The sequence below is a fragment of the Micropterus salmoides genome, unplaced genomic scaffold (genome assembly GCF_014851395.1).
Source record: "Micropterus salmoides isolate LMB-PRFRI ecotype aquatic unplaced genomic scaffold, ASM1485139v1 Ms_hic_scaffold_3, whole genome shotgun sequence".
NCBI classification, from domain to species: domain Eukaryota; kingdom Metazoa; phylum Chordata; class Actinopteri; order Centrarchiformes; family Centrarchidae; genus Micropterus; species Micropterus salmoides.
The window spans coordinates 9,552,651-9,572,450 of NW_024042261.1; the positions used below are offsets into that span (position 1 = coordinate 9,552,651).

At 40.5% G+C, this 19,800-nt stretch overlaps 1 protein-coding gene across 2 annotated transcripts in view; it reads left to right on the forward strand.

Annotated features, from left to right (window-relative positions):
* clcn2c (chloride channel 2c) overlaps nucleotides 1-19,800 on the forward strand; it is a 174,517-nt gene that overhangs the window by 149,025 nt on the left and 5,692 nt on the right. For both annotated transcript variants that reach the window (XM_038693408.1, XM_038693409.1), the window contains 2 exons: nucleotides 13,446-13,484; nucleotides 15,065-15,169. In XM_038693408.1, the coding sequence (XP_038549336.1) occupies nucleotides 13,446-13,484; nucleotides 15,065-15,169 (144 nt within the window). The remainder of the gene's footprint in view (nucleotides 1-13,445; nucleotides 13,485-15,064; nucleotides 15,170-19,800) is intronic.

A 19,800-nucleotide genomic window follows, 5' to 3' on the forward strand; every position in this document is an offset into this window, starting at 1 on the left:
AGATGAAATGATGATGCATGTTAAGTCCTGGGAGGTATTGGAAAATATTAGCACAAACTGCGACGTAGCCTGCTGTCCAATTATCAGCAACCACATACGCTCCAGAAGCCGTGCATGTCAATCAATAAAACAAGCGTCCGATTGTGAATTGAGAAAATGATTCCATGATACAAGAACATGCAGGGTTGCATGACAAATTAACTTTTCTGAAAATCAAACACCGTTAAGTATTACCTAATCATGCATCCAGACAAAATACTTTCACACAATTGATCTTTGTCCGTTTATCAGTATCACTGATTTGTTCTTCATTTGACTTGATAATATAATCCACATTTCTTCTGAACCTTTTTATTTTATTGCAGTCCAGTATTACTGTATTTTAAAGTCACAGCTGTTAGATGTCGCCACACTTTTCGACTGATTCAGTGGCACTTAACCATCTACATATTACTAAGACATGTTTTTGTACTGCCATTTTGTCTAGAATGACTTAAACACATGACCATACAGAAGTGAATTTTCAATGTAAATTTGACTGCCGTATTGTTTTTGCGGTCCACCCCAAACACCCAGTGCATCAGCTGTCCAGATATCCACTATAGCTATCTAGTAAAGTATAGACTGTGTGTGTGTGTGTGTGTGTGTGTGTGTGTGTGTGTGTGAGAGAGAGAGATTGGCTCCTTTTTTGTCTTTTCTCTGGGTTAACCACAACTTTTTCTGTCATGGTGAAACATTTTCAACTCTTGCAGATGTGTTTATGCTTCAGTTCACACTGCCCACAGCACATTTGTTTGGCCCACTCATGTCCAGTAGTGACGCTGTTTTCTGAGTACAGCTTGTAGTGTAGCTTGCTACTTTCAATAAAAATGTAGTTTGTGGCTTCACTAGTTATAGTTTCCCCAACACAGCCCACGTTTTTTGACTCTGGATCAGTTGTAATGTGGGCGCACGACAAAGCTAAGTTGCTAGGTGTGCATATTAACCACACACCTCACTTGAACGTAAATACAAAACAAGAACACATTATTCCTTCCTTCTGATTCTCAGTTATTATTGTGTCAGCGTAACTCTATTAGCACTATTAATGATTTATTCGTGAGGCATTTGAGAAGCTCCATTAGTTTCACATGCCAGTGACAATTATTGAAGTCTGCACACATTTTCAATCATTCCCAAGCACAGAGTGGTGCCACATCATTCTTCATCTGTCGCTCCAAGGCCTGTGTGTAGAACCGTGGTATACAGCTGATGAATTACACTGTGAAGTCTTAATCTTGTTGATAAGTAAGGAAAAACACTGGCAAGATTGTGTTCCCGTGCACTGCTCCCATCAAATTTGTCCAATGGCTCTCAAAGGGCTTTCAACCCCAGCACCGTATTTTCTAATATCTGGCTCTGTTGTTTTCTGAAATGGCCGCCTCGGCTATGAAATGCCACAAAAAAAGGCTCCCAAAATTCAGCGCTTTGGTTCTATCCATGCATCAATTACGCAGCAGAAGTCAGACATGCCTTGAGCAACTCAACAAAAAGTACAAAATTAGTGACAGAGGAGACGCACTGGGAGTGTTTTTTCATTTGGTGCCGTAAAATGTGAACCCTCAGGCGTGTATTTCACCCCATGACAACACAGTGCTCGTGCTGAGTTGTGTGGCAGCAAAAGACCACAGACAGTATTAAGCCGGAGGAACCTTAGTTTGAGGTGAATGACGAAACGCATTTTTTTCAGCTGTTCAAAATCTACCAGTTTCACACATTCACAGCGGGAATACTGCTCATTACATGGTCTGTATGTTTTTGAGGCAATGTCTGTGCAAGAACACAGCACGTTTGCACTCTGTCAGTTAAAAATCACATTGATTGTCCTGACGGGGTGGTACATTAAAGGTCACGATTTCAAAAACTTTCGAAAACCATTACTGTTACAGCACAGTTTTCATTTTAGTGAAATTTAAAAGGGGTAAAGCAGCTCGTTATTGATTCACCACAGCATGCTGCATTATTCCTAGAAAAGGACATGTTTTATTAAGTCTGTTAGTTAGTTGGTACAGTGCAGTGGGGGTTCAGCAAAATAACATAGTTACATAGAGACCTTGTGTGATTTGTAACTATTGCAGAGGTTGCCTCAGCTCTTAATTCTCAAGACATCATTCCATTATCTGTTGCTGGTAAAACTGCACAGCAAATTACCAAACAAGTTTCAGCAAACACAGTTTGTCTCATAATTTCTTGTTTCCTGCAACTCTTTCCTTCCTCATATACAGTATCTCACAAAAGTGAGTACACCCCTCACATTTCTGTAAACATTTGATCATATCTTTTCATGTGCAACACTGAAGAAATGACACATTGCTACATTGTAAAGTAGTGAGTGTACAGCTTGTATAACTAATAACTAAATTTGCTGTCCCCTCAAAATAACACATCACACAGCCATTAAAGTCCAAACTGCTGGCAACAAAAGTGAGTACACCCCTAAGTGACAATGTCCAAATTAGGATAAAAATTATTTAGGCAGCAGTGGACATAATTAATTAGAGCTATTTTGTGAATTTATGAAGGCCATCTACAGTACCTACTCAGCAAAGAGACCCTTTCAATTAGAAAGTAAAATGACATGAGTAAAATTCTGAAAGATGAGGAGATTCTATCACATGCATTTCATTTTATAAAGGAACACTGTCTTTCAACAGGTTCAATCCAAACTTCTTGTGACCACTGTACTACAGACTACCAATCTCTGTAACCTTTAAGTAGATACTTAATGGCATTTGGTTGGTAAATCTGAGGAAAACATGCAGTCGATTTGCAGTATAATAATACTGAGAATACTTATATATATCAGCTATTTCTTCATGAGCTCTTTGTGACACCAAATAACATAAATATATACATCAGAAGCATTAAAGTGCTGCATAAACTTCTGTAAGTCACCGCAATTTGATTTCCCCTTGTGGGTCCCGATGATGCGCTGATGACACAGGATGACAATCGGCCAAATTGTCCAATCAACAAGTTATCTGTCAGTTTACTCCTCTTGGTTGGTTTGTAAAAAGTCAGTGTGAACTTGAACGCATTTTAGTTCTGGTCCGGTACCAGAACTAAAATGCGACAATGCATAATTTTATCTCCTTGGTCCGGACCAAATTCACCAAACTACAGGTGTGAAATCACCCACAGGGATCAGGGTGCCCCAGTTACCTAGTTTAAGTTTAAGATCACAAATAGTCAGTCACCATGTATCCATGTTCTATTCTCACTTTTAGTTGGGCAATAAGGGCGTAGCTTTCAATCAGTACAGTGGGGTCATGTCCTCGTTATTTCTGAACAGGTATTATTTATTTATTTGAAAGCCATTTGTGTTTTTCAACTTTACAAATACTACACAAATTAGGTTTTTACACGCTGATTCTAATCTTGTTTGACTAAACTGTACCATTTTAAGACAAAAGACAGAAATGAAATAAATTACAATTAAAGGAATTTTGTACTTTCCATCAGAAATACCTTGCACCAGGCCATAACGTGGGAGATAAAATATAATGAAAAAATAATACTATGATGGAACATAGAAATTAATAAATAAAAGCACAGTTTCAGTCAGTGGGTTGGATTCTGCAGGGGAATACAGATTTAAGGTATATGATTTTTAGGTAAATACAGTATTTGTCGCTTGCTTTGTTTCATTTTGATATTTATTGACTTTATTTACTTAATTTAGTGACTTGATGCTGATTTTAAACTCTTTGAAGTACCCATGTGTTGGTGATACAGATAGGTGCAATTAAGTTTTTCAAACAATCACACACTTGTTCATTCATGTACCACTAATACCTGTATCCCCTGATCTAAAATTAACCAAACCTTTTAATAAGAAAGAGACAAACCATGCCTGAAAAATTTGAGATAAAGCACGTTTGGAACCAATCTGCCTCCTAAAATGGTTGACGTGAAAGTCGTTGTAATAACTTTTGTAATCCTAGGTTTAAATTCAGCACTTTTATCCTCATGTTCTGGCCCCCAAATAAACTGGTATACAATTAGTATCAGCCCCAGCAGAAACCTTTTATCTCCTGGGAAAATCTAAAATGTAAATCTGTAGCTGGAGTTTGTAACTCTTTGGGCTTCTGTCACATACAACATAGAGTTTCAAATGGCCTTCATCTGCCACTGCTGGTTGTAATTTAATAAAGTACAATGATTTGTTAAGTGCACCCATGAGGAGCATATTGTACGGTCATTGCTGACCCAGATGGTACTTTATTAGGGCAGTGAATTTTTGGATGTGTTAAGTGGGCCTAGAAGCATGTAAGTCATTATTGCCTTGCAGTGAGCTAATTAGTAATGAACCCCTGCAGCACTTGGTATGTGTGCATTTAAATCACACTAAGCCTGTGGGCTTGTTTCCCCCGTCATCAGGAGTTATTATTAACAATCAGCAGTGTATAAGTGCACGTGGCAGAGTGTGATGCTGATTACAGTGTTGTTCTGAATATGGACAAACAAATTCATCAAATGTTTCTCCCAAGACTTTTTAGTTACACCCCCGCGGCGGAAGAGAATCAAGTTATTACTTCTCCCCTCCCTTTCTTTCAGCTCCACTCTCACAGTTCTTTTAGTCTTGGTTTCTAGATGTGGTTCACTCGTCCATTGTTATGACTTTTCCAAAGCCCTCCTCCCCTTTTTGTATCTCTGTCATCTTTCCCCCTCCACACCCCTCCTCTCCGTCCATCTAGGCCGTGAAATATTGATGCAGGGTAAATGACATCAGTAGTCTGTTTCAGAGAAATGATGCGGCCCAGCCTCGCAGTCTCTCCTGGCTGTTTTTCTCATTATTTTCCCCCCACTCTTGCGTCTGCGTAATGCCTCCATGCTTTATTTATGATGGCTTGTGGGCTCAGTTTTTTGGCACCTCGCTTCTCCCTCCTTATTTCTATGAGGGGGTTTTTCTTTTGTTTCTTTAGATCGTTGTAGCATATGCGTCATTCTTTCTTCCTTGACATATACACACTTACATGGGAACACGCATACACACACATGATGCAAGAGAGAAAAGACAAGTTGCGTGAAAGTGTTGGTAATCTTTGCTTGTCGCCTTCACAGTGCTGTGTGTGTGTATGTGTGTTTGTGAGTAATGAGCCCTCCTTCTCAGCTTCCTCACCTAAATTCAATTCTGAGTGGCTGTTTCACCATTCATACTCCTCTGCATCAGTATCACCCACTGTGGAGAGTGATAGAAAACAAGGCCCAAGCACAAAGACAAGTAAAGAAACTGTTGTGTTTTTGTTGTTGTTGAATAGATATGCATATTGCCAGGTGCCCACCTTTTGACAACAATCAAAGAAAATTATGATAAAGAAGATAAGCGTCAGAAGAGCAGATCTTGGAGCCAGTTACGACGAGGGCTGCGTTTTGTAAAGGATGTAAAGGAAATAATGAATGACTTAAGATGAATGATTTGATTTTTGCATTTGTCCCAAACTGACAGATACAGAATTGCACAGTTTTGATGGGTTTCTCCAGCATTATTATGAAAAATAACTATTATCAGTGATGCAGGAAGATAATGAGGTAAGTCGCTGTGACATCTGGAGCCTCCAACTGCCACGGCCAGTTACACACATTTCAGTGTTTTTTGGCATCCAGCTGCACAACATTTAGAGACATTTTATTATAAATGGCTAATGTGCAGTTTAGAAAGTAGTGCCTTGCCTTCTTTTCCTTTGTTCAGAACACAGCTCAAATATGTGAAAGTGTCATTAGCATAAAAACGAAAGGTAATGTTTTGGATTTGCACCAGTTGTTGAATCTTAGACTAGAATAAGTCAAATTAAAACAGATTGCACCACGCAAACTATGATTAGTTGTTATTTATACTGTATATATAACTTAGTAACTGCAACTGCAAATGTTGCACAGTTAAATGAACCAACAGATAAAACTAACATTATTATTTTCGTAACGTGACCGGGCACTCAATCAGGTTAATAAAATTTTAAACCCCATCTCTAAAAACCAACACTTTATACAAATAAACAAATAACAAAACACAATATCTAATACTAACCTTTGATCATCAGATTAGCCTAACATAATTGTATCTTTTCAATTTATATTATGTTTGAAATCGTTTGTTAAATGTATCTTTCAAAGTTATGTTACAGCTTGTGATGCTACTATGACTTCCTGTTTAGATAGTACAGCCCTACAAGCCTAGCAACCGGTTTACACAGCACTAAAGTCTTTACGAGCTAAGACATTCCTTAAATTTTTTTGATTATCACTGGTTTAAAACTAGCCAGTAGTAACTGAGACCTCAGGATGGACACACAAATTTAGCAAATTTCCAAATAGCTGATGTAACTGAATCCAGATGAGATGAACTAAAGGCGGCATGTAAGTGGAGAAGAAAACCTGGGCTAAGCTAAACAAATTTATAGTGCCTAATAATACCATTCTTAGTTCTAAGAGGACAAGTAATGATGGAATTGGCTAGAAGATTAAAGGTCTTAGTGCTGTGTTGATCTCTGTCTGACTGAAACATTCCTCATTCATAAAAAAGAGATTACAGAATAGGACCCTTTTTTTTCAAGAACCATATAGCAAGAAAGAAATGAAAAAATCATTAGGGTCAAGTGTTAGCTCTCAGAATAGGTTCAATGAGAGCAAGTTATAAGTTGTGCAACAAAGACACTGACTCCATTAAAAGTGTCCTTCAGTTATCTGATAGGAAGAATATTCAGGGGACACGAAGTTTTCATTTCCTGAGTAATTTCAGACAACACAGAAGAGATACACCGGAGAGAGAGAGAGAGAGTGAACTTATCTAGAAATGATGAGTGTGACATATTGACTATAATTTGTTTTGAGGATGAAATGATTTGTTGCTTGGTATCAGATACTTTCAGGGTAGGGAATTTATCGCAGCTTTGAGAGCATCAGTGGAAAACTTACAATATTAAAAAAGGAGTCTTGGCCTTTTCACTCAGATATTCTTATGTTTCTAAGGTGCAGCCAGTGATGTTTTTGGTGTGTCAATACCACAGCACGATGGATCGTTACCATTAATCACCCACCATGTCAAAACTTTTCCCATAGCTGTTGCGACTGTGTTACAGCACGGCATCATTATTGCTCATACCGCTGTAGTCTGAACAAAGTCATTAATGATGTCATTTCACATTTGTCTCTGCAATCTAATCAGATACATGGATAAGACCATAATAACATTTGAAAGCAATGAGCAAAGTGAGTATCAACAGCAAGGAAATCAGCAGTTAATTGCCTGCACATGCGTGATAAGTAATCATTGTAGCAATGTTTCCATGTTGCACAATTCAGTGGAGTGGTACAGGCAGCAGTTAGAGAAACAGACATCAGTATTCAGCTATTCAGAGGACAAAGTGTAGGGTCCTAATAATAACGATGCTGGTATCAACTTCAGGAGTCCAGAGCATGCAGAAAGTTAGAGTTGAAGTTAGTTGTCATGCAGATAGTTGAGATTTGTTTTTCCTTTGAGGGTTTGAGTTATCTCTCTGGTTTCTGATGCCACCACAATGCAATGGAGGTGAATGGAATTTAGTTTGTGCTGATGTTCCCCAGAGGATGAATCCTACTGACTTTGGTGACTTTTCCTGTACTGTCACCATGAGGCTGGCATTTGTGGTTCGGAGTGAAATATCTTGACAACTCTCACTGTGCCTCATTCCCAAATCTGTGCTTAAACATTGCGTACGAAACGTTTTATGCACAAATCCGGGATTCATTAATATTTTCTTACATGAATTTGTTCTGTACTCTCATGGTCTGAGGCAGTTAGTAATTAAGAACAGCCTCAGACCATGTGTACGCACAAATAATGAAGGGCCGCGGCGTCTTACAAAATGTAAAGGCACACCTTTTGATATTAAAAAAAGCTTTAATAGACATGAATATTTAAAATTAATTAATTTACTAATTCATTGACCAAATGTATTAAATAACCAAGATATTGAGGCCTAGATTACAATGTAGAACATGAGAATTCACCTGCCCTATAATGTGTAATATAATGTACCTTTTCTGGCTTCACCCCTATTCCACTCTATTGTTTGTTGTCATAGAATTATTTTGCGTTTTTGCTTCAACTTCACCACTTTCTCTACGGTACACCTCTGGGCAAACACATTTCCTTATATAGAGGAAAGGGGGTCTTGAAGTATGTTGATTGCAAATAGCATGTCAATTTGGAATGATTCTGTGTTTTTTTGTTGTTTTTTTTGTTTGTTTTGTTTAAACCTGTCCTGCCCAGCAGCCTGGTATAGAGTATGATGACCTGGATACCATATTGTGCCACACAGATTTTAGTTTAACAAGAGAGTATTAATATACTCCTTTGTCTGTTTTATTACTTATTTAATTATGTATTGATTTGTCACCGGGCCGGACGGGGGGCAGACATGGGGATGGGGGGGCACAAACAGAAAGGATAACACCTGTAAGAGAAGGGGGATGGAAGGTGGGGACAACAGGGAATAGCAGAGGGAAACACCAGTTGCAGAAAGCAACAAAACCTGCAATAGAACAGAGAGGGGGGCTTGGGGAGGAGAAAAACAACAACAAACAAACACAAACCATAAAAATAGTAATAATAATAAAAGACAACCAGCCGAACAGCAGCAATAAACAGCTGACATAGTAAGACAACTAAGAGAAAAATGAAAACAAGAAACCGTCACGCAAACTAAATAAGCAGCACAGCACAGCGAGAGCTGGAATAATAACAATTAATTTAAACAAGTAACTGAAAGAAAAGCATCAGGGATAATTTTACCAGGGACAACCTAAATTTGTTTGTGTCTATGTGTGAGACTGTATGTGTGTGTGTGTGTGCGCATAAGCCTGTTAAAGAATGTAGTTGTTAGTGAGAGTGGGATGCCACGACTGTGCCACACCTACCCCAGCAACAGGCAGGCAAGAACCCCAGCAGCCAGTAGAGGTGGGAGAAAGAAAAAATAAATAAATAAAAAAAGGGAAAAAAAGACTCCCAGACCCAACCAACAGACGCCCCCAAAAAATAGAGAGTTGACCAGTTGACAACGTAATGCCGACGGAACGCAAGAAACGTAACCCGCAGAAGAGCAGCGCCCGGACCAACCGCGGCGCGCACACAACATAGACCAGTGCTCCCCCCCACCCAGCACCCCAATGGGGAAGCATGGATGTGAGGCCAACGAAGCAAAACAGGGACGCAAACTGGTCCCTCCAAGCCAACGAGGAAATGCCTCCCCCGGACTCCAATGCACAAACTAAACACCCAGCAGCCATCCAAAGACCCTGCCCAGGGAAAAAGCACAATGCATCAAGATGCATCGACAATCACACTCCAATCCCACCGCAGCCCTCCAATCCCACCGCAGACCTCCAATCCCACCGCAGCCCTCCAATCCCACCGCAGACCTCCAATCCCACCGCAGACCTCCAAACCACAACTGGATCAACCCGCGCAATGCCCAGAGACCCCTATCCCCAGAAGCCAGGGCACCCCGTGACCCCCCAAAGCGCAAAGGACCCCAGACCGCATGTCCCGGGGGAAGATGTACCCCGCCCCGAGAAAGAACAGCAGAAAGCCGTGCCGGGAAGCTCCCCGCCGCCAGGGAGCAATAACGCGGGAGAACCAGGCCAACAGTCCCCCAGCCCAGCCAGAGGCATCCCTCCCCAGAGTGCAGGCAGAGCCAGCAGCCCCCGAGGCCAATCTCATCCCCGGACGGGGGCCCAGCCCCCCCAGTCAAGCACCCCCAAGGAGGAGCACCAAAACCTACCCCGACAACACCGGCCATGTGCCCCAGAGACTCCCGAATGCCCCCACTGTGAGAGAGCCGGAAGGGGGAAGCAGCGGGAGCCCCACCCCTGCTGAAGAGGGCCCGGGCGAGGAGAGGAGACAACGGGCCCCCAGGCCCAGGTACACACCACCCACCCAGAAATGAGCTAAAGCCAGAAGCCCGAGTCCCCAGATCCCTAGGTCCAGAGCGGGCCACCACGCCAGGGGAGCCACGCCCCCCCAACCCACCCAGGATCAGGCAAGGCCGTCACCAACCCCACAATGATGATTCTGATTTACTAACATCCGCACAGTGGTAAGAACAAAATTGGCCAGTGCGCACTTATTTTATGCGCAAAGCAAGAACATTCCTTTGCACACACCGTAAAACTTCAATTAATAGCTGAGTCCCATATAGCCGCCTACCCCGTTTACTGACCTGGTGTGGGAACATATTTTGACAAATAAACGCAGGTCTGGTTTTTATATAATTTCTTTGGATGTATAAAACCTCTTAAACCCCACCGGGTTGCCCGCTTTAGCTGCTTCTAAGCTGCTTAGATCGTTAATACAAATATTAATGTTTAAACGAATGATCAGTATGTCAGTATGCTACACATCATTAGATCGGTTAGTTTCTTCACAATTCAATCATTCAGTTAATTTAACGGAAACAACAAGCCCCAATGTTAATTCATATAGATTTACCGCTGTAACTGCATGGTACAAGAGAAAAAAGTGCAGACTCCCATTACCTTTGAAGCCTCTAAGTCCGCTCATTAAGTTTATTTAACTTTATATTCCTTCAGTCTGTAAGGGTCCACCGATCAAAAGAATCAAAACAGCTTTTCATAACAATTAATCCAAGTTATGAATCCTGTCATGTGAAGTCCATCGCTTTCTGTCTGCTAATTTCTGCCACACTTTTCTCATCCTGCACCCTGTTGTTGTTTTCGTTACATTGCTGCCTTCAAAATAAAAGCGCATAAGTCGTCTGCTAGATACAGTCTATGGCTAGATCAAATGCATGACGTGTATTTGATATTATTGGATCATTTTTATACAAGTTATATTCTATCTGTAAACTGTTTTGTGTTTCATAGTAGCCTATTTCAGTTTTGCGCAAGAGGAATTAAAGGCCTGTCCCATATGGACACCTATCCCAAATATAGACAGGGTCAATTCAGTGATTTTTAGCAAATAAAAGCCCAGGCTATTAATCAGAGTTTTACGGTATTAGTGAATGAGGCCCATTAACATGAAATTTGCTACATATATTCATGGATGTATCCGAATGACTTTGGTGATGACCTGGCTTTTCTTTATTTCAAAAACTATTATATTCATGGTCCCCAGTGGATTCATTGTATAAACTTTGATCCCCTGACCTGTAATCTATTGCTATCATCAGGTCAAAACGTCTATTTGTCCAATATTATGTTTTATGACCAAGTACCCTTCTCCGTGTCAGCTGGTGGAGAGGGCAGAGAAGAGTAGCGGCAGCTTGTGAGCAGTGCCTGTAGCAAGAAAAAGTGTCCGCCAAAACTGTAATAGTGCCGGTACTGGTCAAAACAGTGTACACAGTGAATGCCGACTGTAGAAAGCAAAAGCAGAATCCAGGACATTTTGGACAATTTTGAAATTCTGGCCAAACTCGTTTCTTAGGTCCCAAAAAGAGGACAAGTCCAGGAAAAAGATGACGTATGGTCACCCTTTGTTAGCATGCTGATGTTAGCATTTAGCTCTTTTTGAAGATTTCTGATAAAACTTGGCCCCATAAAATCTAAACTTTCTGCATGACTGGATACCACTAGGTTTTTTTGTGTGATTTGGATGAACCGACACTTTAAACCAGAGGCCGATTTTGGCTTTAGAATGGAGGACAAAGCCTTCCCTTCAGCAAAAACTGAAAGTGAGACTTAACCACCACCGCTTCTATCTTCTATCTGTAGTCTAAATAAAGGAGTCCTGCAGGGGAGGCTGCTTTTTATTCACATCTCAACAATCATAAACCTCTCTACATTATTGACTTTAGCAGACTACATAACCCTATAGTGTGTGCATGTGTGTGTGCATATGATACAGCAGTTTGGTAGATTGTGTGTTTTCCCCGCTGACCTGGACTTGGATGCTTGCCACTGATTGGGTGATCGGGTCGATGGATGGATGGAAGTAAAGATGGATCGCTGCAGGAGGAAGGAGGGAGTGAAAGGAAGAGCAACGGACCTTTCTAATCTTTGTCTGGTCACAGAAACAGCGTAGCAAGCAATACAGCTTCATCAGCCTGTTGTCAGCACTCTGGAGTCTCTGCCTCTCACATGCCTCTGCACACACACACTCATTCAAATCTCATTTGAATATACCCACACAGTTCCTCAGATTTCGCTGTCAGTAGCATGCATGAAGTTTACTTTCCTGCTTCCCTAACATACACACACACACACACAGTTCTGCCTAACTCATGTATCCAGAAGCAAAGATTTGCTCTCTTAATAGAGCAGCTAATCTTTCTGAAAGCACCTATTTTGCATGCACAGTCCAACCTATCTCTCTGTCTGTCTCTCAAAAAAACTGTCTTCTGCAAACACACACACACCAAAGTCATTTGATCTCCCCATTTTTCTGTAGTTTACATTTTACCCCTGGAACAACAGTGTGTGTTGCTGACATTCACAGTGCCCTTGTGACAAGCAGAATGATCAGTAAGACTGCAGAGATGAAGTGTTTGAGTGTGTGTTTGTTTTGTCTCATCAACTCCAGGCAGGTCTGGCCTCTGCTTGCATAATGCTACAATAGGGCACCTCTTTCTACCCTACAGCAACAGTTGCTAGGGTTACCGACAGGTCGGCCACCGCAACGATGAGAATAAATGAGCTCAGAGCTCCCATCAACCCCTGGGTCACACTCACTCTGCCTTGCTCTCTCTCTCTGACACACATACACACATTCTCCTGCATTCAATCCTAAGAAAGTAAATACCTGTACTTAAGCACATGACTAAACACTTTGAAATCGTATTTCATCACCTATCACACACACACAGAGTAGCATACACGCCCTGCGGTAACATTCTCATACTCACTTGTATATTTCCATCACCCAGCCTGCTACAGTATTCTCAGTGCTTCACTGCAAAGCACAGGGTTGCTAGTTTGATTCCAGCTTGTCAAACAGAGTATTGGCAGCGTCGGCCTGTCAGGTTTAAGCCGTGAGCTCTGAGCGCGCCACAGATCCATCATTATAATGATCATCAGCACTGACATCTCATGCATCACATCCCCCGCACTCATTAAATGTACTGTAGTCGCTCCTTTAGTCACTTATTCCATTTCTGTCCATCTGTCTCAAGACGGCGGCACTGTATAACACTTACGATGTGATGCATGGGTGATTATGTTTTTTTCAGTATGTCATTTTACCTTCTGTGCACAGATGTAGTGCTGGGAGCGCAGTTGAAAAGTACAAATACATAGTTCTTGAGAAAATAACCAACTGGACACCACTGTTTATCTGCCCTTTGTTTACCATTCCATCACTGCTTGTGCATTTGCGTTGTACCCGTTTGGTTTCTTAATTTTACTGTTTAGTGTGTACACTGAATATCCTTGTTTTTACTGATTGCTCGTCTGTCGCTTTTTGTCTACAGGACGACGGAGATGTGGAGGATGACATGACTATTAGAGAGGTAAGACAGCCAGTCACATAACAGATACAGTATATACACCAGTGTAACATAGTTGTGATCGGCCCCAGTGCAAATATATTTGTTGTGCCCCTCGGCCAGAAAAAACATGCTTGTGTACACACAGGTGTACAAACACACAACAACTCCATGCAATTGCAGACATGCAGCCTTTGATCAGCACCACGGACAGCAACCCAAGTGCCAAATGCAAAACTTACTGCCTGCTTTGACTCAAACCTGCTGTCTCTGACTATCAAACAACAGAAATAGCTTTAGCCAGCCTACAATAACAAATCAACACAAAGTAGATGAAATAGTATAACCACAGAACAAATAGCAATCAAGAAAAGCACAGCAACTCATTATGCCAACACAGGATGAATGAATGAATGAATGAATGAATCACAATCCAGCAAGTGTTGCTGTCCCTCATGGGCCCTTGAAATCAGCTGGGCCCACGCATTGCATCTGTTGCACCATTGGTACTTATCCCACTGAGTATAAATACACACACACACACACACCTTACAACCAATTACAGTACAGCAGCAAGGGATCAGAAGCTATCAGAGACTGCCTTTCAGACAATGAGTAAACAGCTTATACAGATGTGGTTCTTTAATTTAATTTAATTCATCAGTTTATCTTAATATATCAGGCTTTGGCTGCACAGACAGTACTCGTTAGTGGGATCACCTACAGTAATTGTTGGTTTTGTTTTGACAATTAGAAAAACATAGATTATGACCAGGCCTTTCCTTTATCTCAGCTAACAAATGCATTGGATTCTTGGTATTTGTATCAGTCTTCAAAAACCTATATTTCTCGTACTTAAAACTCATCTTGCACTTAATGACACCGCACCATGGCAGACCTGGCTTTTCAAATTCCTTAATATCCCCAGACGGGCCGATTACCCTGGAGTCTTATATTTTTGGATATGATATCATTCATAATTCATCCATCAACAGCACCTCTCATTTCCTCTCTGTCAGCCTCACATTCCTCACACTTTCTCCCTCTATCGCTTCTTTTTTTCTCTCGGGATCCCTCGTCGTTCACCTCTCATATGTCTGCCATGTCGTCACTTCTCGCTATGTCTCCCTTCCTCGTTCACTATTCACCTTCCTCACCATCCGTTGTTGTAGGCTTTGTATGATTTATAGAGTCATTCAGCGCGGTGCCTGGTCCTTTGATTGTCTATCAGAGGGAGGGAGGGAGGCAGGGTGATTTGTCAGGAGGTGGGGTTGGATGATTTGATGCCTTTGCTTCTGATTAGTGACTGGCACCAGGCATAAAGACATCGTCTGTTAACAGGATCTAATAGGCATGCAGTACTCCCAAGTTTTATAGTCAGACAAAAAATAAATATACTGCCAACAAAGAGAGAGAGAGTCAACCTTTTTATTCAAGATTAAAGTCCTGTCTATCATCTACCTCTGGTATAATTGTGTAAAATGTTGTTTATTTGATTGCCTGTGTATTAATTAATTTTTATTTATTGATCACTACTACACTGGCTGTTCTTCCTCAGTAATGTTTCTCTCCCATCCCTGAACTCTTCTCTGCTTGTTTTGCAGATTACAGAGTGGGAGGAGATGCAGCTTGATGAGCAGGTCAACTTCAACAACTGCAAGATCGACCCCGCTCCGTTCCAGCTGGTGGAGCGCACATCGCTCCATAAGGTCTGTATTGTAAATACAGCTGCTGCTCAACCACAAATATGTATCCTTGACACTAGGTATCTGTCTTTAGTACTGTTTTTCAGTTTATTCACACTGATAATTCTTTAATTATGGGAAGAAGTGCTTCACCAGGCCAGTTTATTTGTAAAGCACCTCTCAACAACAAGTACTATCCGTAACAAATAAAAAGGCATTAAGACAATATTATAATACTAAGAACTAATACTAAGAAAATACGTTTGATATAAGGAGGCATATAGGATTTGAAAATAGTAAAATAAAATAGAAGATACAAATAAGAAAAAAATTAACTAAACACATAAAGCAGCAAGTAAAAATCTCCAAATTATATTTAGGAAAAGGCAGTGGTGGACAAAGGTTTAAAGCCGTTACTAAAAAAAAACATGGAGCAAAACCTAAAGTTTGTTCCAGATATGTGGTGCATATAGACTGAAAGTTGGTTCTCCATGTTCACAGTAAGCAGACCCGTCCCTGATGGCCCCAGAGGTCTGGATGGTTCATAGTGTAGCAGCAGATCAGAGATGTACCTTTGCTCTTTGCTACACAGGGAGCCAGTGTAAAGATCTGAGAACTAGAGTGATGTGTTCCACTTTCCTGGACGTATTGAGAACTGTAGTGTTTTTACATGCAGTTTAAACAAGTGGATAACCTTATTTTTTAAACCTTCAGCTATTTTTGACTTAGACTTTTCTAGGTTTTCTCAAATTGTTGGACTGCCAGACTGTTTTGAATTTTGGAAAACACCCAGTTGTTAAGGTTTCAGTTGTAAACTCTCTTATGCATTGTACCCAAATATTTTTACCTTTTTTCATACTACCAACATGAAAGTTATATGTTATAGTGCTAATAATCCTGTGGGTAAAAGAGGATGTGGTGAAAAGTTAACAAAAGATCCTGTGACTGGGAAATGTATTAATAACATCTTCAGCATCTTCATATCTCTTCATATCAAGGTTTTCTATTACACAATGTCATGTAAGTATTGGTGTGAGGCCATCTCGATTCCCCTACACGGACAGAAGCACTAGTGAACAAAGTGAACTGCCACAAGTTCAGATATTCCAGATATCCTTGGGTGTGTAGTGACACTAGAGGAGCACGCAAACAACCCAGATTAACACACACACTCAAGCTCTTAGCCCCCCCCCACTGAGTGAAGGTGAAAGCACAGTGTAAAGAAGGAAGCTTTATGTTTTTAGAGCTTGTGTTGATTTAGCTTTCTTACTGCGGCACAGTTGCACACTCTGAAAGAGGCTGACACACACACAGTTCACTGTTGAAACTCTCACTTCGTACCAAGCATACAAGCACAACCCGTGTGTTTGTGCTTGCTCTTTCTCTCTCTCTCCCCCTCCCTTCCTCCCTCCCTCCCTCTCTTTCTCATCCTCTAGGCTCTGTGTGAATACTCTTTAAACATTTAAGAGAGGGATCCTGCACCAATCCATCTCGCCTCCCCTCCCTCTGCTGCACACTTCCAAAACCCAATACCACGCACAATCTCCTTCAGCATATTAAACACCTCCCACTGCCACTGTAATTTATACAGGTGTGTGTGCGTGTGTGTGTGTGTGTGTGTGTGTGTGTGCATGCGTGAAGTTATTCTCCACATCTTGCCCTGCTCTCTTACTCAGCCTTTCTGGAACTGGCTACCATTTATCCCATCCTGTTTACTGTTGCTGTTATTCTGTGTTTGTCTGTGGGCTCCTTTGTAACGACAAATCTGTGTCTTGGAATATTTACATGACAATAACTTTTCACAGTTGCTTTGGTCTGGGTTTTGGCCCTAGGCCGATGTCAGTTCATTTGAGGTAGTGGCTAACAGGACTCAAAGCAACCCACATTTCCATCATTTTGTACATTTTCATGAATGAAAAGAATTCATGAAGCTACTGCATATATTATAATTACAAAAAACATACAGCTGGGCAACAAATTGTAAAACCAAGTGTCTTAGTAAGGGTTTGGTCCAATAGGAGCCTCCAGAACAGCTTGAATGCTCCTTAGATTGTCATAGATTGTCCAAGATAGTCTTTGGTGTTTTGCCTTTCAAGTACACTCAAGAGGACTCAAGTGACAAAGCAGTGGACATTTTCATTTAAACATTTACCAACAACTTGTCTTGTTAAAAACAATGTCCCAGACACTCAGCATAATGCTCAAAACCCAACAGTTTTCTTCATTAAAGTAGCTGAAATAATAAAATGTTGACATCACGTGTTGTGGATTTCTCAGTGTGCCATCAACATTTCTTCAGGGAAGACAAATTGCTGTTGAATTAATTTTCTTTTTTTAAGAAATAGATTGATATTTTTGGGAAATACAATTATTTGTAGCCTCTGGTACTGGCCATGCTTCTCCAAAGTAGGACCACATTTCCAACAATCCTTATTCCATTGTGCCAAAGACCCCAAAATTTTGTGCAAAATGCTATGCTGAAGGTGGGGTCTGCTGATCTAGCTGGTTTTTGTCTAGAGTTTCTAATGTCTGACCTTACTGTGCTGATGATCACTTAATTCTAAAATGCAGCACCTTTTAATCAGTGAATTATAGTTTAAATAAATGTGAATCGGCTGAATTAGAGGTGAGCTCACTCTGCTTCCAGAGAAGCTACTATATCCTCCTCCTGTGACAGATTATATTACGACTGACTCTGGCCTAAAAACACATGACAATCTCTTTCTTGGCACAGCTTCCGTTTGCTTGGCACAGTGGGATCAATTTCAGATGTCCCAGATGGCCATTCTGGCTAAGCAGAAAGTCCCCTTAAAACACTAAACACTAAAAGGGTCTAGAACAAAAAGTCCACTTGGCATCAGTCCTGCAACCTTTGTGATCCCCACTGAAGTTTCTGACCTCTTGCTCTTTTTGCTTTTAGAGCCACACTCCACCAAGGTAACTCTAGTAGGGAGTATGGGGTAAATCAAATGGGGAAATTGAGTTATTGTATCAGCAAATAGAGTACCAAGAGAGCAGAGAATATAATAGGGTCATAGAAACCTACATTTTCAACTAAATTAAAACAAAGTAGAAATGTAGGAATAATTATATAGTCGTGTGAAAAAGTGTTTGCCCCCTTGATGATTTCTTTTTCTTTCTTTTCTTTTGCATGTTTGTCATGACAAAGATAAAACCAGTAAACACAAAATGCAGTTTTTAAATGAAGGTTTTTATTATTAAGGGGGAAAAAAATCCAAACCTACATGGCCCTGTGTGAAAAAGTGATTGCACCCTAAACATAATAACTGGTTGGGTCGCCCTTAGCAGCAACAACTGCAATCATGCGTTAACGATAACTGGCAATGAGTCTTTTACAGCGCTGTGGAGGAATTTTGGCCCACTCATCTTTGCAGAATTGTTGTAATTCAGCCACATTGGAGGGTTTTTGAGCCTTAACCACTTTTTTAAGGTCACACCACAACATCTCAATCAGATTCAGGTCAGGAATTTGACCACTCCAAAGTCTTTGGACTTTGCATTTTGTCTTTCCTTGTGTCTAATATTTCAATTAGTTTGACCTGCAACATTTCAGTGTGACAAGCATGCAAAAAAATTAGAAATCAGGAAGGGGGCAAACACTTTTTCACACCACTGTATGTATGACACTAATAGAACATAATGACAACTTCATTATTCACAGAACATTTTAGTGCTGTTGTTTTTGTTATTTGGACTGCATAAAAATGTATCATATTGTTTTTTAAAAGGTTGGATATTGAGCACATTACACACATTAGTAAAGGTTCACTCAAAAGTTCATTTAACAAGAAATAAAATGTGGATTTGATCATTTAAAGCCTGTAACTTAACTGATGTAAATGATAAAATTGACTTCAACACTATTTTTAGAAGCTGGTCTTGACATTTATCCCTCTTTTATACAAGAGACTCACAGCGCTTTAACATCTTCAACCTGCGTTTGTCTGCATTCACAGCTGTCACAGGTTAATGTGTGGTCATTACCGTTAGTAGAGACTCTGTCTGTCTGCAGGTAGTTCCATACACATCCCTGCTAAACATATAAAAACATGCAATTACAAATTAATAACACAGTTTTCAGCCTGGTCATCAGTAAAATGCTAAAACATTGGCAACATGAAGTGAGAGATGTGCCGGTTCATTGTGGACAACAATATAGTGGCAATCGGTGTTATCACAATATTTATCGAACTTTCCTGAAATACTGCTATTATAATTAAAACACAATTACAGCACAATTACTTCACACCATGCTTGCCTTTTTATTTTATCAAAACTAACCAACACTAAACAGTGAACTGAATGTTGCATCTTTTTTGGAAGCTGAAAAAACAATTTAAGACAACTAGCTAATGTGCACATAGCAAGCCATAGTCACAGGAAAGCAAGATAGTACAGTGTCCATGTTATCACCGGTACTTTTTATCCCACTCCCTGTATTTGTGTTTAGATTCCTATTCTGTTAAACCTTCTTCTATATTTTGCCTTGATTATTTGGTACTTTAATCTAATTGTATCCCATTTAGCTGTACATTTGACTAGTTGAATGAATCCATTGTGAATGAAGTTGTCAGTGTTGGATAATTGAAGTCAGTGGTGCATTTCCCTAACTGAGCTTGAATTTCTGTTGAAAG